We start from the raw sequence: 24286 nt of genomic DNA, 5'->3' as shown, positions 1-24286 counted from the left end.
CAATGCTACAACGAAGCCGAATGGGAGACCGTATATTCTGACACTGTCGCTGAGGAGGAACGCCGCCTCATTGGTTGGTGCGTTGATCAGTATAGGGCCCATTCGAGCGTCAGCGTGAAGCACAGTCAGCGCGCGCTTATACCGCGCTCATGGTCGTCCACAGCTAAGCCTGAGCTTTGGACACCTATATAGTATAACTCTCTGTAGGCCCGTCGCTTCGGCTCGCGAAATTGTGTGCGCTACGACGCGCTTGCGACATTTGCGGTTTGGTCCGGCGGCACGCGTTCCCTTTTCCCCGCTGCGCTCGCATGCCACCACGCCCTCTCGTCGAACTCCACCGCACTTTTAGGCTGGATACTGGGCGCAATTTGCGCAACTGGCCGTCTGTTCGCATGGCTGCGGACACCTATATAGACGGGCTGCGATGTTTCGTTTTCGTCCCACGCGCGCACCATCCGGCGTCGTGTTGGTGGAAGGGCCCCCTCCGTCCTTCCGGAACGGAAGGACGAGCGAGCTGCCTGGCGCCTCTTCTGGGTCGCTCAGCTTCGCAGGGAAAAAGGAAGCTCTTCTCCCCTGCCGCGGTGCGTTTCTCTCTGCGGCGGCGACCGGCGCCGCCGCTGATGTGTCTGCTGCTGCTCCTCCCGGCGCGTGCGGCAGAGGCCGGCGCTGGGCTGGCGCCCATAATCCGGTCACTGGCTCTGGCGGTAATGGGGCCCGGTCCTCTTCTTCTTCGTCCCTGCCCTTTCGGTGCCTCGTGTCGGCAGCTGTTGGCGGCAGCACCGCCCGCGAGCGCGTGGGCGACCGCCACTATACCGCGACTGCGGTTCCGTCTCTCTGGAAGCTTGCGCGGGTCCGCCATTGCGGTGTACGGATCCGCCTGTGAATACTGTGTTTGTTATTCATGACCGGACGGTTGAATTCTCTTCCCCGTGTGCGCATTGTGTGTATTCTATACTCTGCGAGTCTTTGCCCGTGCTTGTCGTTCTCGCCATCTTACCGCGTATATAACGCCGTGTAAACCAGGCCATGTGTTACAGCACGCATCGGAATGAGTGACCAAGGTCGTTCAAGGCTACCTGAGGAAACTAAAAAGTACGCATGTAAGATAATCACGTGCGTAATTACCGAGGTACGAAAGAGCATAGCCGAGATGAGTCAAAGCTTGACTCTACAATAACGTTTCTTTCGTGAACGTTTCATTTTAGTTATCAGATATATAAGGTCAAGCTTGCACATGTTTTGCGTTGCTGATGCTCTGGGTCGCTCGAGTTGATCATGTCTTATTGTGAAGCGACGTCTACACGGGCTTTTATCGAGTGTGGATGCTTCACTTACCGCCGGCGCGTCTCGCCTAGCTATAGTGCGGCCGAGACTTCAGCGCGTTGTTTTTATCGCGTGCCCCCAATCAGGTGGTCATTTATAGAGCGCAGCTCCGTTCCTACGGCAAGCGTCGGCGTCCTCGGCGTAACCTAGCGAGCGCAGCCAAATATGAGTGAACGCGGAGCGCAGTGGGGGATGAGACGCCGATAGTGAAGAGAGCGCGAGGAGGAAAGCGGAGGTGGTTGCAGCGGAACCATGAGGCGGAAAGCGGAACAGAGTATAGCGAAAGCGCGAGAAGAAAAGCGTATAGTGCCGCGCAAGACGGGCCCTACGGCGACGATAGCTACGACATAGCGCCACAGTAACGCGCGTCACCTGCTCACCGATGACGCCACCGATACCATATATGGAAACAAAGCGCTGCATGAGCGGAGGCCTGTCTTCGACTGCCGATATGAATCGCGCCCACGCGTCACCCACGCGCTGCCTCTCGCGATATCCCAATTGGCGAGGCACACATGCCTCATTTAGCTCGATTTGCAACGTGCCGCGCGGAACAGTTTGTCCGCGCGCCAGCCAATATATCGCGAAATGAGTATACGTATAGATTAAGCTGCGCTCAAATTTCGCATGAGTATCGTTACCGTCGGTGAATTTTTTTTGCACTTATCGACTGTAGTGAAGCTGTGTTCTGACCTGGGCGATGTGCTCCAACGCCAGTATGGTGGAATTTGACTTAGAAGCCGTAGCGGCTTCGTATGCCAATCACAGCCGACTAGATGGCGTATTCGACAAAATCGCTGTTTGACAGCTTTTCTGGCTTTTGATTAAGATCAAAATGCATCTATATCACCCTTGTGGCTGCCGGTGAAACTGACACTGAGCCCGCAAGCAGCTGCACACGGCTTCGCATATCGCGGTTAAGCTTGCATGGAACACCTATTTTGTACTCCAGTGCCGGTTAATTGCTTGCGTCAGATATGTTCAAACACCTATACAGACAGGTCTTCTCTCTATAGACGGCTTGCATGGTGTACAGCGTTGGCTACTTTACGCATTGAAATGGACTAGATACGGAATAGTCTCCTTTCGAATATGCAGTATTGTTTGGTCCGGGACGTACGTGTTTTAAGATCGCCAAATTGGCGCGTTTAGTAGCTCTGAATGCTTGCATTTCGCGAAGCTAAACCAATCATGGACCGACATCTATACCCGACCTGTATTTGAATACAGATGCAGTTTTCTGTTATCCCCACCCCCCCCCTGACTTTTTTCTTCTTTCTAATCGTTGCCGGACAATCCTGCGTCCTTGATGTGGTTGTGGGACATCGAAGTCCAAGCCTCTTCGCGTTCTCGCTCTGATTTCGCATACTGCATGCTACCTGCATTCAATCATTTAGTCGTGAAGAGTATTCGGGGAATACGCCTGTGTAGGAGCTGTTTGCTGTTGTAAGGGACACGTTGGCGGGACAGGAAGGGTCTTGCCGTGTACTGTAGCCTCGTGCGTGCCTCTAGGCATTGCGCAAACATTTTTAAAGAATAAACGAAGGTAAAACTTGATAGGGTGTTTCAAGGGAGGCAAAGAAAATAAAGAAGCCGGTTTTTTTTTCTTTCGTTCATTGCACGCATGCGCGCCCGCCACCAGTGAAGTGAGGCGGCGGTTGCTCGAGCGTGTCCTGAGGATGACTGGTTTCCGTGGCCGCGCACGCCGTCCGTCGTCGCCTTTTCTTGCGCCTCGGCTGGTTGGCCGGCGTGTTCTGCTAAGCGGAGAGAGCGTCTTGCGTCGTCGTCATGAGCCTGACTCCCCTCGACCTGCATGCGGAGCGAGCGCCTTCGAAAAAGTCCTTGGGAAAGAAAGTCTCGCCGTGTGTCGCATTGTGAACTGAAATTTTTCTCTCGCTCCCTCTCCTAGTCGGTGCGTCCTGTTCTCTTCCGATTTTATTTACTTCGTTTCGTTCTTTTGCATATGTTGTTCCGTCTCAAAGTGCGAATCGCACTTCCTTTTTTACATGTTTTTCTGCCTTCAACTTTGCGTGTCTTGAAACTTCATTGCAGTTTCCTCCTCCGCATCTACTGCCGTCGTTTTCTTTTACATTTTGTTGCTTAGTGCGGCCACGTTCGTGCAGTTACGAGCGTGACGTAACGACGACGACTGTCGTGCTCAGTCCGCTCAGTTTTCAAACTTTCCTTCTCGCTTTCTTTTTCTTTTTTCTCTTTCTCTCGCCGCCTGCCCGCTGTCGATTGTTCCCTGCCGCCGCTGGCGGAAATCCCCGTCTTCTGCTGCAGGGGCCTAATGGAGCCGAGCCGTACCGAAAATGCAAGCCCGTCGACCCTTCTTACCGCCCTGCCCCTGACGTCGGGGAGTTCAGTGGCACAGCGGCTCGATTTGCTCTTTTGGGTAATATTTTGAACCGCGAGTTCGCCGGCGCAGAATGCCCGTCCTTTTTGCGCTTACTTCGTAGAGCAGAAGAGGCGACGTCTTGTGGAAGTTACGAAACGTGGTCGTAGTCAAGGCTGAGGCACGCACCACCTCTGTTTTCGAATAAAATCTGTGGAACTGGAGGCGGGAAGGGTGTTCAGAAACTGATCCCACGAATTCACCTACCGCATAATGTGAATCGGAGGATTTTACTTTGACGGGGCGGTTCGAGTTTTTGTCATTGTTCGGGTAGGGGATCGCATTGTGCTCGGTAGCCTTGGCGCTCAAGTGTGCAGTTTTTTCTGCGCTTGAGAGCGTTGTAGCTGTGATAACCACTGGCTTCGTCGGTGAATCGCGTGCATGCGCACGAAACGGCCAGCTCTGGACGATCAGAGCTGCGACAGGCGGGTCGAACAGGTACGTGTTTGCTTTCTCCGCCTTCTGTATCTTTATTTACAGCGCTAGAAACTTCGTAGCAATATTCGTAGCAAGCCCCCTGTGCACCAGCTCTTCTGAAGTTCAGTGGATGTTGCGCACTCCGTAGGGCCGGCCGCGTCCGTGACGGCGTCGCATGCTGACGGTTATGGCCCGCGTCCTCAAGACTGGTGGCACGGTGTAGTTAAATGAGTATTCTGCCGGGGGGTGTGGCTCGCTATGCGTCATCGTTATTTTTGCCCTGCCGAGCATTGATCTGGCTTCGCTGGCGCGCAGGTAATTATTCCACGTTTGTCAGCACAGGTGACGCACGTGCGTGAAAGGGTGGAGACCTTTCTTTTTTTTCGTCTCTTTGGTTCGTGTTTGTCTCGTCCTGTCGTCATTCCACGGTGACTGCGCAAGCCGTGCGCACTCTTCGCCTCGCCGAAACTCGGCGACCTCGCAGCTGCTTGCTATATAGCGCCTTCTCGACGAGGCCCAGGGAACGGCGGCCGCGGAAACCAGTCATCGGCGAGGCATGCACGCTCGAGCGGCCACGCCGTCGCTTCACTTGACTGCCGAGTGCGTGCTTCAACTGCTTCGTCTGCACCGCTTATTTTCGTTCCCTAGGCCTCTTCCTGCTCTTTCTCTTTGCATTTTTCGCGCTCCTTGTAACGTAACGCCAAACTTAACGCGTATCCTGTGTCTGCCTGGTTACGGCCGAGCTCCTCTTATCGATATATATATATATATTTTTCAGCCTTGGCGAACTTTCATTCCCGCCGAGTGTGCTGAGGCTTGAGCAAGTTGCTAATTCGTGTAGCAAACGCATGGGCACAGTGCGGAAACCCGAGGGCGCGATAGAAGGAAGCGCAAACGCCGTCGTTGTTGCTCGCCGTGCGTGCCGTAAAAAAAAAAAAAAAAAAAAAAATGCGGGCCGCCTGACACACGTATTTTCCTACCACGCGAATGTCTAGTACACCTGTCTGTCCGCGAGATTTCGGTATGTGGGAACAATTAAGAACAATGTATTTAATGATGCATTATGGAGTTCATTGTGAGACGCATATATATCTATATGTAATGCGGCATTCCTTTGTAACTCCAGAACTGATGTATATTCAGGCCGCGAAACATTTCCGCTACGTATTTTTTTTTCTCTCTCTTCTGCTGTTCCCGTAAACAGAACTTACGTGGGCATCGAGAGAGCTGTACTGTGCAGGCCAAAATGAGCGCGCCAGTGATATGTACACGATTGTAGCATATGTTGCTGCGCTGTAGCCGTATACAACTATCAAGTTATTATTTAATTCTGTTTCGTGTGCATTGTTCTAGGGCAGCGCAAGAAGTACCTGACGGTGTAGTCACGTGCACACGAGCGCAAATCTTCAAACGCTGATTTTAGTTCCGAACTAGACCAGTCAGTTCGACCTTGGTTGCTGATCGATGAGCATATATACTGAGCACACGAGTTGTGGTGGCTCTGAAGTTGTATAGCAAACTGACGGTTTGCAGATGCTTTCGTGAGCGCATTCGAGAGCATACCATTCGTGAGCACGATGTGAATCGTCGGCGAGTAGCGACGTTTGCAGTGCTCCGTGTATATAATGTTCGGTGAAAGCGGTGGGCAACGTGTTAGCGTCGGCTATACCATTATACAAGGGCGCAATTTATTAAAAGCCTGTTATTTTGACATGTGGGCGGTCGACCGTGTCTTAAGCTATTCGAACGAACTCGTCTGCAATGCTTTGCACGTGAATTCTTAGTTTGTCCCATCACATCTAAACATAACTCCCTCTACCCTCATTGTTTCATGCATAATCGGGCTCGCACTCTTATTGCTTGTGGAAACGAGACTGCACGAGACAGAGCGGAAGAAAGCAGCAGGCTGACAGTTGCCACCGCGGGAACGGGCGCAATGCCTGTTTGCTCTTGAGGAAGTGGGGGATAGCAATAGATGTATACGATCAAGGAAAGATGGAAGATAGAACAAGACCACACATCACAGGGACTCCAATGTTTAGAGGCAAACAGCGGAGCAACATTAAAAACCTCCGTTTTTCGTTTAAGTACCCCGTCAGCCGTGTTGGAGCAGCCAGCCTGTTCTGTACCCTCGCCCGTTTTCCATGCCTCATTGGTTACTCTCCGCTGTTTGGAGAAAAATCTGCTCATTTATCCCGCCCTGCGCTAATCGAACGCCGGAGCGTTGCATAATCCAGCGAACCGCCTCGTTGCCCGTTCTTCCGACCGCCGTGCTCGGCCTGTAGCGCCTGTTTGCTGCATGGAAGAGGGAAGTAACGATGGCTTCTTGCATGAGGCGGCGTGTCTGACGCCGTCCGCCGAGACTTTGTTGTTGCTGCTGCTGTTGTTGCCTTCGCTGTTGCGTGATCGAGACCTCGCCATCGTGTGTGTGTCTACGGCGTGCCGCGCTGCCCCTCTCCTGCGCGCTCCATTCGCCGGCTTTTCTCGCTCACGATTGATGCCGTCGTCTGAGGCCTCGAGTTGGCTGGTCGGTGTTGTTGGGGTGATTATGAAACCGGCAAGCCGCCGCAGCGCGGCCGACCAGCGCGCCGCGAGCGTCGCGTGAAGGGGCCACGTCAGGCGGTTGACGTTCTCGAAAGCGCGCTCAGGGACGGCCGACGGGCGATCCCTCCGGTCGGTGACGGATAATGCGTTCGCCCTCATCCTCCTCGTCACTCTAGTACCGTGCAGTGTCGGTATTAGAGACGCCATGGAGAGCAGTCGTACGAGGCAGTCGGGGGAACGCATTCGCAGAGCTGCTGTCGCGGTGGGCATGTCTGCGTTTCGCGCGTGCGGTTAAGCCGTTGTGATGTCGGATGTCTCGATTGGCGAGCTACTGTAGAACATATTGAGTATATGGAGATTTATTGACTAACTTGCCTCACTACACTTCTTCGTGGTCCTGTTCGTGAACCGCTCACATCGCTATTGGAACACACCCACATGCCGTCGTGTCATAGTCCTATGTGCTCATATGGGTTTGTATCGGAACTTACATGGATTCATAAAACATCCCGTAGAATTATGGGCACAGTGCACATGGGGCGTTTGCAACACTTCAGTAGCACGAGATCGCTGGTTCCGACTGCGGCCGCCGTACTCTCTATAGTGGGCACAGAATACTAAAAACCTTATTCACACTGTAAACTATATCAGTGCACGTCAGGCAACATAGTTTTACGGCGTTTTTAAAAGTTAAACTATGGTTCTTGAGCGTAATAAGACGCCATCCATAGACTGCATAGCCGATAGCGGACACAGTCGGTGAAGGGCAGTTGTGAATATCTCTACTTGTTCATAGGCCTTGGAAAGGCTGCAGCCTTCTTCAAATTGCTAAGAACAGCGCTATGAGTTTTGAAAGCCTCGATTAGCTTCTGTGTGCATTTATTCATGGGCATTGTAGATCAACGTCCCTAACGTAGTAACAGAAAAGCGTTCGGAGCTCAGAGCCTTCAATCGGTCGATGGCGGCTCCAGCCTCTGCACTGTGTTGTCTCATGCGCCTTCCGGAACTATGTCGTTGCGCCTGTGCGCTACTACAAATTAGATGACCTATCTATCAACAAACGCGCACAGCCACCCTCACAGCTCGTTTGTGCAGCCCTGCGCGGTTCTCGCGAGTGAAGGAGCTGCGTAGTTAAAACTCCTCGGAGTCCCTTCCCCCTCCCCCCTTTCGTCTGCTGTCCTCATTGCGGTGCGGACAGAGCGACAGCGTTCTGCGCGCGCGAGCACTGCCGGTCGCTGCGCCGAACGTTGAAGCTGTCTGACCCGGCGCTTGAAGCGCGCGCTACAATGAGGGCGCTGGCGCAGCAATAGACTTGTCTGACTCCTCCTCTTAAAAAGTCTTCGCCGTCATGACCTGGCTCTCCCCGGTCAAATGCACCTCCTCCTCTCAATGAAGTTGGAGAGGGGTGGGCGCTATATAAGTGTTCCGCCTCTATGCGCGTATGGTACAGTCTATATACGCTGCGGCCACAAAGCGCAAAAGGAGGCGGCTGGATGAAACAGGCGCGCACCTGTCTGCGTCACGCGCAAGGGCGCATTATCCTTTGATCAGGCGCTATTAGCCAAAACGGGTCGTCCGCCCCGCTGTCTGCGTGCTAGATTTTTCTTTTGCTAAATCCTTTTGTTATCCCGTCCTCACTGTCTCATTATTTTTTTTCTTGGGCTTCGTCTTTAGCGGCTGAGCGTGGACGTTATTATTATAACCATTGCGCAGACGGCCCGCGCATTATGTTGTATAGCGCAGTTCGCCGCCACGATCGGTTGTTTATTCAGGAGCTGCGGGGGTCTCCGTCACGCTGTATTATTGTGTCAGAAGCGAGGAAAACAATGAACAGCGTCGCGAAAGGTCCCGCCACACCCTGTCCGCTGTTTATAGCGGCTAACTTTGCAACTGTTGGTAGCCGTCGTGTTAGCTCCATGCATTTATAGTGACGGCGTGTAGGCGCTGGCCCCGACGAAATGGGATTGCGATGTGTGCGATGTCATTACTACATAGTTATATATCTGAACGATGAACGTTCTAGCTGCTCAAACAGTGCGCTCGCATAGTTCAATCGCTGTTGTCGCCCCTGCCTCGTGCCATCGTGCGAGTGGGCACCTAGCTTGCACGTAGGCGGGGCCGTGGATATACTGTGACTAAACGTTCAAATCGTTGCAAAGCACTAGATGGCGCTGAAAACTACGTACTTTTCCTGACGGAGAAGAAAAAGCATTGATAGCATACTTGAGTTACTCAAGCAGGCTATAAGTGACGATTTGACTCCGCCCCGTTTCAAACGGATGCCATTCAATCATCACCGAACTTGCTGGTCCTAGACATCCCCGTTTTAGAGTCGTAAAATTCGTCGAAGGGTTCACCGTATGATCCAGAAAACAACTTTCCCATTGATTTTTCCGACATCGTGCGCACGTTAGTGTCCTTTTCGATGAAAGCTATAGTTTCCCGATTCGCATTGCGTCGCAAAATGGTCAGCTGGCTTCTTGCAAGCATATTGAGTAATCGGATTCGTTGCTCTCGCGTTCAGTTATCGCATGGGAACAAGACCCGACGCTGTCATCATTAAACAAAATAAGCGACCGCTGCGTCGTCCTTTCCAATGATTTTACATCAGAGCTTCTTGGCATTGTTTTAGCTTCTCACCGGGGTTGTGCTTGCTTGTTTCTCTCACGGGGAGCTTGCATGGCTGGGAACAACGTCGGGGAGGATTGATCCGTCCGCTATCGCGGTTCGCCATGCGCCGCTTATGGATCGCCGTGCGCGAGGCGATCATCCTCCCCCCTGCAAGAGGGCGTCCCCAATGAGCAAGTGCCCGTTTCTTCCGCGTGTCCCCACGCCGTGCTCTGGTGTGCGTGCACTCGTCCATTCATGTCGCGCTAAGACTGGGTCCTGCGTGCTGCCGTGCGTCTGTTTACACTGCTCGTCCCTGAACCCTGAATGAAAACAGATCGGCGCCGGAGTGCGCGTTGCTCGTTCTTTTCCTATAGGAGGCTCTGGCCACTGCTGCTCTCGGCGGGGGTGCCTCGGAAACCGCCGCCATCCGTTCGGCACGTCTTCGGCCCGCATTAAATGTTCGCGCGCTCCCTTCCTAGGGTACTACAGTATGGTGGCCTGCCGAGCCGGTTTCCTGCCAACGTATTACCTGAGTTAGCTGCGGGAGCCTTGCCGGCAGCGCCAGACAAGATAGACCTTTCTATGGCGAAGAGGCTCGCTTTTGATTTTCTCACGGGCCGAGCATGGGTGCGGAAGGACAGAGCCGACCCGTTCTCGCGCTCCCCCTCCTCGCTCGCACTACATATACTGCAACGCTGTTGGACGAACGGGCACATTTGTATTACGAGATGCAGCGGCGCTCGCGTTGTTCGCACGCGAAGGCTTCGACGGATGAGGAGAGCCCCCCCTCCCCCGTGCAAGAGTCCTGACACGTTGCCGCTGCTTTTTCTTGCGTTTAAGTCCGAGTACGTGCGTTGTTGCCTCTCACCGTATCCGACAGCAGCAAATTCGGCGTGAGCAGCAGCAGCGTCGATGCCGGAACCGGTAGCGGTGCCGATTGAACCGCGGCCACTTTGGCGTCCCCTTCCCCCGGGATTGCTCTTGGCGGAGGTCGATGCGAACGTGTTCGGGCCCTTTTAACCGCGCAGCGGGCGCCTTTTATCGTCGTCTTAGTGCTGTGTTCTGTCGACTGCTCGCGCGCGCGCGCTCTTTATTCCTTTGGCCGCGGCCGTCGTGTCGTTTCACACCCTGCGCCACTGCGCGACTCCGCCTGCCTGAAGAGACGAGCCTGAGTTATCGCTCGACTGCCGCTAGGTCGCTGCCATCACAGGACAGCCCTCTTCGTGCCTTCCTTTATATTTTTCGCCTCTACATGTAACAAATCACTTCTGTTCCAAGAATCAAGCAGTCAGTATCCCTTAACTGCCAGCCGACTCGCGATAAAGAAACATGCTGGTTGAATTAAGAGTTTGATTTGCTGCAGGCACTCGCGGATGGCGCCGGTAGGCCTGTTCTGTGACCTGTAGGCCTGTTCGGTCATGGCTCCGTCTGACCCCTCCCGTCTCGTTGAATAACCGCTGTGACCTTGTTTTAGATAACTTCTTGAGTCTCATCTCAGGATCTCCGCGACCCGAAAACGTAATCCCTGCCTTATTGCCAGTGCAGTCAAGGTAGGCGCCATTGGGGCTTTTGACACGTAACCTGGAACATGTGTGAAATGTCTGCGAAATGTCTGAGCACGTCGATCACAAAAACAGTGGCAGATTCTCGCTGTTTTGGCGTTCTCTCGGGATTTCATGGATGCAGTATACCACTATGAAGTGTATGGATAAGTTCTTCCAAAATGAAGTGCAAGATGCGACGTTAAGACCTAAGGTATTTCGATCTTTTTTTTTTTTTGCACAGCTTGGCTAACGCTATAGCGTCGGCACCTGGTATACGCGGCGTGCGTATTCTCTTTCCGCCGCGAATGCTTTTGTGCTCCGAACGCTTTTGGTGGCAGGGATGCGTGTGTTGTATTCCAGGGTATAGTCCTTTAGACATTTCCAATCGCCTTGACTGTTCCTGTGTGCCAGAATGCTGGGTTTATTTGGTTGTGCTGTTTTATTATTTTTTTCCATTTGGCAAGTGATCTTTATTATCTGCGTATCTTTAGTTTCCGTATAACTGAAGAAACTGGCATCGGCAGTAAACATTTAGATTGTTCTTATTGGGACCGTAGCGCTTAACTGGACGAATAACTGTATAAAACCAACCAGCTCAAAAGTCTACTCCTATGTTTAGACTGCGCCTATAATGCAGTATAAACGTAACGGCAAACTGTTTGCTTACCGAATCTCCTCCTGCGCTCGTCCTTGGTTCTTTTGTACGAAGCGCGCTGCGCGCACGCCCGACTTCGCGTTTCGCGTCCGTGGGTTGTTTGTCTCATAGTGCGACCTGGATCCTGCATGCAAATACAGTCTGCTAGTGCTTGCGTTTCGTATATAGGAAGAACGCGAATCGATTTCAGCGCATATGTGCGGCCACCACGCTGTTCTATAGCGTGCATGATTCTGAGGAGCCGAAGACCGTGCACGCGTGTGCTCTAGGAACACACGAGCTGCTCGTCTTATGTGCGCCGCGCTGCGCCTTTTTGTTGGCGAGCACGGTATGTAGAGTGGAAAGTTTTGCCTGTTTTGCGTTCTCGTCGACTGAGCGCGTCTCTCCAGAGTTGCCGCTCGGCTGGCCGGCCGTTCGTGCACCGAGAACCGGGATGGGCGCACGTGGGGCTTATTTTCTTCGTCTCGGTGCGCGTGCTTTAGTTCCTCGTCTCGAAGCCCCGTGCTTAGCCTGCATGCCAGCGTTAGTCCGTCCCCTCGCGAACGGCTCAACAACCGTCACCGCGACTCGCTCGAATGTGGTGCTTCGTTGCCGAGCACGAGGTCGCTGGTTCGATTCCCGGCCCTGGCGGCCGCATTTAAATGCCGTAGAAACGCTCGTGCAATTAGTCTCGAGTGCGAGTCAAAGAAAACACCAGGTTTTACAACTAATGCGGAGTGTAAGCTTTGGGAACTCTAAACCCAATGAGTGAATCGGGTGACGTGTATATATACATCCGGTCAATCACTTTTCTGTGACGGCGCTTTCAGAGTGCCGTTCATCAGGTCAGTGGATGGCCAACGGACAGGATGTCTGTCCCTCGAATGATATTTCGACACACATCAACGAGAAGGAATCGATGCAGTTTCGAATGGAGCCATGCAGGCGGATGCTGTGCTTCCCCGGGCACCGTGTATCAGCGCCTGCGCCGTATACCTTCCATGCACGCTGGCCTCGTTGTTCCGATTCCATATGCTCGTTTGTTTTTTGCTGCCACCGCCAACCTCGTTACGTCGAGACCGGGTGCGCGTGCCTCGCTCTCGCGACTTGTCCCGCCCGTCGCCGTTCTTTCTGTCACCTCTTTTGTTCCTATCTGCTTTCCAAGGCGGTGCCTGACCGAGGCGCTTCGATGCCTGCCGCCTTCTGCCATTGTTGGTCGGCGAATATGAATAAAACGAGGAAAGAAGGATCGCTCGCGGCCTTTCGATGTCTCCGAGCGCTTCGTGCGCGCTCGGAGATGTGGACGTGCGCCACTCGCGTATAGGGCCACCACCACACCTGCAGTAGTCTCCTTTTTGCTTCGAGCTCGTGTTCGTTCACTTCCGCAGTTCCTGCGTGCGCACATTTGTCACGTATTCGTCAAGAGCACGATGCCTACTATATAGCGGACGCCGTGTGGGCGTTTCGCCCAGGGATGTGTGTAAATGTTTGTGTGAACCCGTTTCGGACTTCCCGTCCGTGCCTGTGGCTCTCGGGTTGAAAGGCTTGCTGCAGAGACCGTATATTTACATTTTTGTTGGCGGCGTTGTATGTGTTAGCTCGGCAAGCTATAGCGCCCTACATTGGGCTGCGCAGCCTTTGGCACGAGGAGGGCCTCCCGTCATCTGCAGCTGCTTATTACGTTCTATTGGCGAGCTCGGTTCGTGGCGCGGATGTATACTGCTTGCCGGGCGAAGTGCGCGTTCGTGTGCAGTGTGTTGGCGCAGAGGCGTGGACGAGTGCTGGCTCATTCCTTATAGTGGCCGTGGTGGACCGCCCAGAAGGCGGGTGCAGTGAACTTAGCGCGTTTGTTCTTCTTGTAGGTGCTTGTGACCTCACCTTGCGGTCGTACGAGCGCGCCTCTAGTCACTAAAACAGTGCAGTGCAATTCCGTTGAGGCTAAAGTATAGGCAGCGAGGTCCGGCACTGGATGAAGCCATTCCTGCGTAGTCTATGGTGGCTGCGCGTGGTTCCTGCAAATAGCGGCTGCCATTTTTTCTCAGCCTGTTCTTGGTTGTCTGTATTTAATTACAGCTAAACCCAAAACCGCGCCGCCGGCTCTGAACGGAGCAGTTTCCACTGACGCTGGTTTCGCATCTCCTAGCAGTGCTAAACTGATACTCGCATTAAACATCACCAGCAAGTCGAATCGGTACACCGCTTCGCCTTTCACTGGCAAGTTCGAAGGAAAAATATATATGTATAAATACGCCCGTGTGTGTCTTGGTTCTTAGAGTACGAAAATTGTACATATAGTAGCTCTTTTAATACTCAACCCTGTGCGTTTGTGTGCACTTCATGCAGTCTCACGCATTCTCACGCATTCTAGAGGCATGCAAGGAATAGCAGACACGTTTTTAGTTACTGTATGTGCTACCAAAGAGCGTACACAGTAACTCTAGACGCGTTCTGTTCGGCAAGTCGATGCGTAGCGTGCTACGAGCGAGCGGCAGGATAGATCGCCGCTGGGCCGAAGTGCGTGGCATATGCATACCTGTCACTTCGATCAATCATTAGTTCGCGGTCGCTATAGTCGGCTTCGGCGGTGCTGCACGGTATTAGCGCGTCTGTTACATGTGCGCGTCGGCGGTGGGCCTTGTTCCGGGGCCGACCTAGCTGTCAACGTTCCCGCACCCCCTGATCTTTTGAACGGTCAGCGCGTGTGGCTTTTCTGCGAGGAGCGGGGCTTGTGGCGTAGTGGGGGCGGTTCCTTGTACGTTATCTCGGGAACGCGCTAGCTGTACACAACGCGCGGGGAAGGCGGCGAGGCCGTGTCAGCCTCGTTACTTATTTTTCATCTCCCGCTATTGTTGTTCCCTTCATTCAAAGCACGCCTCTGACCCCTGAGCGTGTTTGAAAGCGGAGCGCCTCTCGTCGAATAAATGGTGCCGAGGGCAGGCTGCAAATCTAGTGCGTGCGAAATTCGGTACGTGTCGCCGCTGCTGTATTGACGGCTTTCTGCTTTTCTTCGAGCTAATCCGGGGCGCCTCCTTTTTGAACGCGTTCCGTATACTTCGATCGTGTACGGTGCGTTCGCTCAGGTGCATCCTTCCCCCTCGCTTGACCTATTGATCCGGTTTTGCGTTGAATGCCTGTACGTTTTGAAACGTTCTGTCAAAGGGTGTATATATATATTTACTGTTGGCTAGCCCTTGTCGGACTGATACAGGGTGGGTTCAGTACAAGAAAAATTTGTCATTTACATATAAATATTATATAGGGTGTCTCAACTATCATGCACTAAGATTTATAAGTATTCATAACAATCAAAAAGGTGGATTAAGCATGGATCGTACCGCGGGCGACATGCCGGCAACTACCACGAACGCTTTCGCGAAGTTTGTTTTTGCGCTTACTGAACGGAATGGCGAAAACTCGAAACTGAATTCGCTCGTCACAGCCTAATCTGACAGCATTGCACAGTCAGAGGTCGCGCGACGCACATCGAGCTCCGCGACGAGCTAGAGTACCAACCCCGAGGAGCACCGGTCATCGCGGTGTTTCGAGTAGGTGGTACATCAGTGAAGCAAATCACAGGGCAATCTTGCGTAAACATTTCACGACGCTGGCATTGTAACAAGCGTTAAAATCATTTTTGGACTGCCCGCGCGATCATATGGATGTTTTTGCGAGAACTCGAAAAAGCTGTCGGCGACTGTTCTCAAGCATGACGCTCAGTATGCTAATCTCATTCCGAAGCAAAAGTCCCAACGCAAAGACGAACCCATCTTGTGACCTAGATCATTATGTAGCACGGTAGCACGTCAGCCTAGAAGCCTGGCGAAGGTGATAGCAGCTGCGCTACTGCCCTCTCTCAGCTGACATTTACCCACAATAAGCTGCGTCAATTGGGGATTTCAGGAGAGGGGGAGAGGTCTGATCTGACTCGCGCCTATATATGAACGCGAAATTAACCTACCGAGTGCGAAATTTGATTTCTCAAGAACGCTTCCATTCCGAGATGTTCATCAAACAAAATGAAGTTGACCTCGAAATAGTCATTGAAGTTTTTAATACAAACATATATACCAACCGTGAAATATAGTAATTAAACAATATTTTAATTAGCCGGCTCTATTCGTTCGCAAACGTTGTGTATGCCAAAGCAGACGAACAACATGCATGTAGCTGTTTGCGTAGGTAGCTATGGTTTTATAACAATTTTGATGTTTCGAGGAATTGTATAATCTGGAGATAACGGTGTCGCCACAACGCCAAAAAATAAAAACGAATTCCATTTGAAAAGCAAAAGGAGAGCCGCCTATTACATTAGGCTGTTGTATTAACATCCCTTTTCTTTAGAATGCTCCGTCTTAAACTACACCTTTAAAGCAGTGAGATCATGGCGAAAGTTATCAGAACGCCTCCAAAGTCTGCACGTAGCACTTCCAACTGCTTCTGTGTTTTTCTGAGCCACTGAAGTGGTTTTTTAGGCGCATCTTAGGACGCCCCGCTTCGTCGCAGTCAATAGTAAGGACTTCGATGAAGGGCTGGGGGTAAGGGGGGACATTGTGTTTGGATAGTTCATGAATCAGCGACCCCTTACTGCCTTCACATGCCTTGCCCACTGCAAAAGCTCCATATGGTATAATTTTCAATCGCTTTGATAAACTTGCTCCGAAAGTCCATTTTACTGCTCCAAAATGAATCTTTGGCTGCTGCAAAAGCTGCTCCAAAATGGCATGGACCAGTAGCATCACTGCACGAGTGTAGACTGCATTTCGTGCACGGACAGTTGTTTCCGGTCTCACAGTCGTCAGCATTGATTCGCAGCCTCAGCTACGGTGGTACCGAATGATAGTGAAGCATATCTTAACTAACCATCGTAGCCTCGGCACCTGACACTCCGTTGATCATTTTACACATTTGCGGCAATATTATCCGAGTAACCGTCCACGCTAAATAACACGTCATAAAGCACACGCACCGTCGCGATATCGCGCCGTCTGTCAGCGCTGCTCCGCGTAATCGCTATACGCGCTCCTAGCGACTCGAGCGTGATACGTGCGAGCTAGGAAGCGGTGCCGATAGCGCGCGCGGTGACGATCGGAGCTCGCCAGCGAAAGGGGAGACCGACTTCGGACCCCGCCCGACGCCGGCAGCTGTTGAACAAACATTAGCGAGCCCTCTCTCCTCCCCCCCCACTCCACCTTCCCGCCTCTCGAGCGCTCTTTTCATCCGGTGTGCCCCCTTTTCCTGTCGCCACTCCCGTTCCTCTCATACACGCTGTTGGAATCGCACCGCTGGCACGAGTTGTTGGGGTCTCGGTGCTGACGCCCGTTATTGCCAATGGGTCGCAAGCCCCAAGGGTAGCGTTGGCCTGGCGGCCTGGGGCACTGGAAGCATCCGAAGGTCCCGGCAAAGCATGAGAAGACTGGTAACAGAACAACTTGTTTATTCTAACATAGCAAAAGAGCGGCCGGTCAGGTCGACCGGAGTGGAGAGACGGGAGAGCACGTAACTCAACAGTACAAATCGGAGCCTCTCTCCTGGCGTCCGGGGGCAGCTGCTCTTATACTCTCGGCGTCGCGGTCCAAAAGGGAAGGTCACGGGATGAAGGTCACGGGATGAAGGTCACGGGACGGCGCAGCAGGAGCCCCCGACGGCGCGAGCGGTTGAGCCGAGAGACCTGCTGAACCGAGTGTAGTGACGCATCGCCAACCGCCCACACGACGGCGCGAACTGTTGAGCCGAGAGACCTCCAGGCTCCTCATTCGGGGAACTCCGCTCCCCGGCTGCCGCGCTTTGACAAGCGAGGGCACACACACACACACGCACACACGAAGACACGTGGCACTGAAACACGCCTGGACACGCTTGGCGGGTAGGCGTCGCGGCGGCGTCGGACGGGCCAAAATGTCCGCCGCTTTGAACAAAGCCCCGGCGTCCGTTGCATCCGCGCCGGCATTACCGCGCGTTGTAGGCGAAACGTAACAACGCTTGCGTTGTTTCAAATTGGCTCCCTCTTTTGCTCTCGTCATTGACATCTGGGCGCCCGGTGGACGCCGGCGCCGCCGTGTCTTTCTCCCTCACCCGCGTTTATCCCCATCCTTATTTTCTCACTTTCCTCGATGTTTGGCGTTTGTAGAATCACCCCGCCAGCCCCCATTCCCGACTCCCAGTGGCGGCGGGGTCGCGGTCGTGTGTCCTCGGGAGGTGGGGAAGGCCGGTTTTTTTAGCTCGCATGATCTTCGCACTTATGTTTGCCCCTCCCCCCGTCGTGAATATGGCGGACTTTGTGTTTGTCTAATCATTCGGCCCCCTCAGACGCCGTGGGCAATGATAGGTATTCGAGCTGCCGCATAGAGCCGGCCTTGCGGAGTCCCTTAATCTTTCTCTCACCATGAAATTGCCTGCCCCTTTGCTCTGTCTCTTTCGATTGCCTTTCGTGACAAACGTGCATTTAAGTGCAGCGAGCGGCAACTGCCATTGTCTCTGCTGCTCCACAGCGCCATTGTCTGCAGATGCCAGAGTGGAATGGTTTCCTTGGCTGAAAGGGCCATTTCTGTGTTTCACAAGTGTTGTTTTGGCTCGCACACTACTTTGTTAGGGCATTGTAAAACTGGGACAGTTATGATTGCTCGCTGTGTTATCTCTGGTCAGTGTAGCACAGCACAGCCATATAGTGGTGTTCAGCTGCTAAGTGCAGTTTGTGGCTGTTGGTGGTAGCATTGTAGCATGGTAATAGCACAATGCTATGAAATGTCTTGTGCTAAAGGTTTTCTTTTTTGCTTTTTGTTATTTGCAGACAATGGCCCTTGAGTCTGAGCACTGTCTTGGCAAAGACTGTGGCACACCAGATGAACACATCCCTGAAGCTGAAGGCGGGGGGCTACACAGATGAAGGTAGGTTCCTTTAACATATTGTTCTTACTGGTACCCACCATGTTATCTTAGTGGCTGTGACATTGTGATGCTCAGCGTGAGGTCGCAGGTTTTATTCCCAGCACTAGTGACTGCATATAATGATAGCGAAATGTAAAAATGCTTTTGCATTTATTAGACTAGCTGCATGTTAAAGAACTTGGGTGGTAAAAATTATTCTGCAGCCTTCAGCTGTGCCACTTCTCATAGCCCAGTGTTTTAAGCCCCATGACTAATTCTTTAGTAGGTATAGGATGCACACGAACTGTGGAACAAATGATGTAGTTGTCTCAATTTGTACATAAGGCAACTCTAACAGTATTTAGTAGTTTTTATTTTAGTAGTAGTAATTATAACACTATCTCTTTGGTATCCGCCGAGAAAACTCTGCTGTCGCATCACTGTGCACCGTATCTGCACACACAAACTTGAGCTGCAGACTATGTCCATGATAGTTCATAATGGAGATTAAACCATGTTAATTGCTGTTATACTGCAGAAATGTTACCAAGAAATGTGACCGTGGCCATCAGCATTTCTTTTTTTCTTAATCATGAATCTTAGTTGTGTTGCGTACTCCAGGGTAGCGTATCGTACTGCTGCCGAGAAGTAGCGGCGCCTGCCTATCGAAGCTCGACCGACGTTACTTATTGGGTAGCGTGGCGTTATCGGCGGGCTGCAGGCATCCGGTAGACCATGGCGACCAAGCAAGGGTGAGACGATTTTCTAGTGCGAAACTTGCACGGCTTATTCAAAGGTAGATGAAAGAAAATGAGAAGAGCATGAAGTGATTAAAAGTACATTTCGGAGCCCCTTAAATAGGCTCTTTACAATCGTGGGCGGGATCTTGCTTCCGTCGATGTCACATGACAGGCACAGAAAGAGGGCTCCTCCTCCTCTGGCTATATCGAGCCTGCTGAAGAAAGAAGTCGTCCCGCCTCCCCGAATTGTAGACCCTGTCCGCCTCTTCTGCGCTTTGCGGGTTCGCGGAAGTTCTCTTCTAGGTCCAATTCAAGGAAACGGCCTCTCTAAACTCGCGCATACACACACAAAAGAGGCTGTACACTGCAGGGCTTCCGGCAGACAGGCACACTCGAAACGGTCATGGCGAATTAGAAAGACACGCTTCATTTCGACAAGGCCTGGTAAAAGGTCCGGTGAGAGAAAGTTCTTTCTGCACGTGGATCAGGACGCCCACAATAGCAGGCAGTCACGCCTCATTTCGAAGAGGCAGGGTGAGAGGGTCGGTTGAAATTCCTTTCGCCACGTGGTCTCAGACGCCAACCCTAACAGTTGGCAAGTAGGTCCTTGTCATGAGTTGTTTCCTGCCTTGCAGATTTGGCTGTTGGCAGACTTCGAGCAGCTGCATTGGAGGCACTGGCTGAGCAATGTGCCATCTGGAGAGAACAACCTGAACTGGCTCAAGAACTGCCCCACACACCTGCAGCATCCCTTCCCGTGTCAGCACATGGAGTGCGCAACAACAGGCGCAAGATGGAGGATCGCCACCTGGCACTCCCAGACCTCAACTTTGCACTAGGACTACAGGTAAGCATTGCGGTGTGAAGCTAAGCTTGTGTGTCATTTCAGGTGAAGCCCCGAGTTCAACCCACAGTGTGATAAACTTAAGCTCTTAAATGTGGAGCAAAAATCATTTGGTAGAAAAAGATGCAGTGGTGATTCCACATAAAGCATACTTTGGGGAGCAGGGGGAAGAGGAGAAACATTCTTTTAGTAAAAAAGACTGAGCCACAGTCTAAGCCAGATTTTTCTCTATTTCTTCTTATATTGAGATGCTTTGGTAAGTTAGGGGCAGAGAAGGAACAGAAATCCAGTTTCTTTTATTGCTGAATAAAGAACTGTTTATAACTTGGTGCATTCAAATTAGCAGCAGCATTTAGGAATCCATAATGAAACAATTTGCGCTGCTATAGCTCCGATCCTTCATTCCTTAATTGTACTTACTCACACTTTCTGCATTGTGCACATGCTATGTTGCTTGCCATTTTAAAATACTGTGACAAAGCTTTGTACTACAACTTCGATAGTATAATACAATGCAAATTTCACTTGCTTTTGATGAGCCACTGATCAACTTGCATCCTTCTTTTTGCAAGGAGTGTTTGAATCGAACTTGAAATCATCGCTTTGTGGATCACACTCCAGAATCGATGATGCCGGCAAACTTGGGCAGCACTACTTTGTGTTCGAAGACTCCTTAGAAATTACGACATCTGATGTCATCATCATGCTCGCATCTGTAATTTGTAGCGGATTGAAGGCCAGCAACTCCAATAGATATGAAAGCTTTCTTCTGACAACTGGCCTGCATTTCTGCCAGAAGACTGCTGAGATGTTTTGTAAAGGCATGGCCACGCCTGAAAAAACATGTGCACAGTGGAAGCTGATGCGCAAGGCATGGGTCCCAGAGCTATTTTTCGCAGCAGCTGGTGTCGGCCGATGTCACATGAAATTGCTGGACAGCCCGTTTTGCACTCGTGTTCTTTCGGCTTCGAGGGTTGTACACTGTGCCTCCTGGATCGCCATTGCCTATGTATATTCTTGCAGAGTGCTGGAAATTTGAAGGTGTAGTGCATATTCAGTGTTTGTAATGCAGTGTGACCACGGCAACAAACTGATGGAAGCAGCTTGTTCCACCTTGCTCTTCAAACGTCTAGGTTCTAGCACATTTTCACTACTCTTTCAATGGTTCTGATTGATTCAGGGCACTTTGTTTTTTGTTTGTTGTGTGCAGGGCCTTCCACAGTGCACTTACTACGCAGTTTTTGACGGTCATGCTGGTGTGGAGGCAGCTGACTATGCTACTGCGCACCTTCACCGCAACATAGCTGCACAGCCAGACTTCGTGACCAACCCAGTGAATGCTGTACGGGAAGGCTTCCTCCTGACAGACCGAAACTTCCTTCAGCGATCTTCGAAAGAGGTAACAAAACTACAGCTTCATTACTTTTTTGTGTACTTTAGGTGAGGTTGAGCCGTGCTTGGAGCTTGTGAGGACATTTGCCTTCCGGTTTTCGTGACTATGTTTGAATGATTAGTACTAAATATGTGCAGAGCCTATGTGCTAAGAACATTATGGTGCCCTTAGCCATTGGAATTGGGAGTAGGTTCAGAAAACTTGCCTCCTGTTATTTAGCATGAGTGTCATATTGAGTTTGAGTGGTAGCATCTTGTTTGTCGGGACACTATATTAGCAGCAAAAGCAGCTTTAAAGTCTTGTTCAGATTCTTTGTATTCGAGCAACCTCTAATTGCATATTGCTTTCATCATTTTTCTTTTATTGAAGGCAACCAAGTTCAGCCACATGGTAGTGCAGTGTGCGCAGCCCTCTGCTGTGCTAAATGTGGAGTTACTGTTTATTAGACATGATGCTGCTAAAGCTATTTGTAGTACTAGATATTAATACTAGTGCAGTTGCATTGCGTGGTAGTTCTAACACATCCTGGATTATTCTGACTTTCCATGTTGTGAGTATTCATTGAGATATCTCAATTAGCTTTTTCCCAAATTACACTTATGCAGTTTGGTCACCAAACTGATTAATACGAATTAACATGTCACTAGTAAAATGTTGATTTGTATTTGCTTTTGCTGCAGATTTCTCATTTGCAATTAACGAGTTCTTGCAAATAATGATTGTCAATGCAAAATTGCACTGTGGGCCCTCAAGAATTAAGACATTGCACAGCTTCAAAGAAATAAGCACGCTTTGCATTTAAATCTTCCTTGCTAACTATTCTGGAATGGTTAACCAGGATGAGCTGCGGAGTAACTTAGTTGCTACTTCATTTTTGGTTTTGAGGAACTGCCCCTATAGAGTCAATTGTAATGTGTGTGGTTTTATGCTGGTATAAAGTGTAAGCAAATGATTTCAAAGTAACATGCACAACAGCGCTTATAAATGCTTGTTTCATACAGGGCCTCAAGAGTGGCTGCACGGCTGTCTGCTGCCTTGTGCGTGAGCAGCAACAACTTGTTGTAGGCTGGCTGGGTGACTCGCAAGCCATCCTAGTCAGGAAAGGCGTCCCCATGTCCTTGGTCAACCCTCACAAGCCTGAGAGAGAGGCAGGTGTCATTGTTTATGCATTATAACATAGGCTACAGGCTCAGTTACATGTTTTGCAGCTAAGCATTGATGCTGGCATAATGCAGGAACTTGATCGAAGTGAGCACCATTGCGTACGTCAGTTCTCACTTTTTTAACGTTGTACTTTGTATTGTTTGGATAACACTGCCCAGAGCTGTCCTGTTTTTCATGTGAGATCTTCTTTGAGCTCTTTCGACTGGAGCTTTGACATCTTTTCCCCCTGAATGCTACTCAAATCTAAGACTTCTTGTGTGGTACCTTCATGTTATTGCACTTCTTTTCAGCATACCTTGACAGCATCTGGCTCTGGTATTAAAGCAGTATACAATTTCATATTGTTGTAAGCTCAGCAAACATTAGTTGAGATTTTACAGAAGAAAAGAAGGTTGTAATATTGTCACTTATTGAAAGTGGTGCCTGTTGTTGAAGCCCTTATTCATGGGTTCAAATCTTGCTTAAAGAACCTTCTGCGTGGATAAATTCCTTTGTGCCCTCTCATATAATTATTTATTAAAGGAAATAATTACTTCTAAGCATGTTCTAGCATTTAGTGCTTTCTTCACTTGCACAGAATGACAAAAGAACACTTCCAGCATGAAATTTCCAATATGCATGCCTGTTACATACAATCCTGCAGTCTTTTTGCCTTGGATGCTAGCACATTTTCATTCATCTTGAGCTCTTAAGTCAGATGAGATATTTTGTCATGAATGCAAAGAAATAATTGGCAAATAAATTGTATCGATAATGATGCGTACTGCCCAGTCCAAGTCTATACTTCTGCTTTTCCGCAGCGACGCTGTTGTACAGACACTCCAGCTGTATTCATGACGTTGTCATTATCAGTAATTATCATTTCGTTATGTCAGCAAGAAAACATTACAAAGAAATAAAGAACACTTGATCCAATATCAAACCTGTGAGCTTCACTTGATAACTGACAACCAACTGTACCGCCGAGACATTGGTGAAGTGCCGGTGCATGGCAGTGGATGAGGCCTTTGTTACAGTACACAAGATAGCCAACCAAATAAGAAACAGGCTACGCCAAAGTATAAGTTGTATTTATAGCAAGAGGAAGGAAGGAAAAACCATCCAAAATGCTTAAAAATGGTGCATCACGAGTGTTTTCTGCAACAGATGTTGAGCATAAAAGTGAGTTACTGCAGCGCATTATCTTGGCGACTATCTATGACTTATTTGTTTCATGGTTGGGGTAAAACTGCAGATTTTATATTCGGCTGCAGTTGAAAGGTGATCATGCAAGCTGTCTGTAGCCCATTCTTGTTGCTTGCAGCACCTATTTTAAAGTGTGCATAGCTGGTATGAAGCTTTAGAGATTGTATTTTTGATTTCAGGACGAAAGAAAGAGAATAGAAGAACTGGGAGGAATGGTCCTGCTGATGGGCATTTGGAGGGTAAACGGCACACTTGGCGTTTCAAGAGCAATCGGTTAGTCACATTGCAATGTTTCACTGTGCTTGCTTATGTACAGGATGCCGGTTTTGTGTGCACCATTAATTAGAACATTAACTGCTGTGGTAAATGAGGCACCACAGCCTTTTAGTTCATCAGCCAGAAAAATGCCTTTGTTATCTCTGTTTTTTATATAAAAAGAATGAAAGGAATTGTTCTCCATTTTAAATTGCAGAAATAAATTGATATGAATTGTTTGTATCAGAGTAGCAAAGCGGCAGGGTACCAAGCTTTATAGATCAGATCTTACAAGTGCCATGGAGAGCCCATAACATCCTTAACAGTAAGTTGAATCCCTGTATAATGAGCATTCATATGAAAAATTATTGAAC

The 24286-nt window shown here is 50.4% G+C and overlaps 1 protein-coding gene across 1 annotated transcript in view; it reads left to right on the top strand.

The window, feature by feature from the left end:
- Window positions 1-24286, top strand: part of LOC126518892 (uncharacterized) — a 97535-nt gene that overhangs the window by 66334 nt on the left and 6915 nt on the right. Inside the window, exons 2-6 of the mRNA XM_050168555.3 lie at window positions 18255-18352; window positions 19707-19918; window positions 21126-21314; window positions 22310-22456; window positions 23837-23930. Of these exons, the coding sequence (XP_050024512.2) occupies window positions 18255-18352; window positions 19707-19918; window positions 21126-21314; window positions 22310-22456; window positions 23837-23930 (740 nt within the window). The remainder of the gene's footprint in view (window positions 1-18254; window positions 18353-19706; window positions 19919-21125; window positions 21315-22309; window positions 22457-23836; window positions 23931-24286) is intronic.

This window comes from Dermacentor andersoni, chromosome 3 (assembly GCF_023375885.2).
Source record: "Dermacentor andersoni chromosome 3, qqDerAnde1_hic_scaffold, whole genome shotgun sequence".
NCBI classification, from domain to species: domain Eukaryota; kingdom Metazoa; phylum Arthropoda; class Arachnida; order Ixodida; family Ixodidae; genus Dermacentor; species Dermacentor andersoni.
The sequence above is the reverse complement of the archived record's forward strand: the minus strand, read 5'-3'. Positions and strand labels throughout refer to the sequence as shown.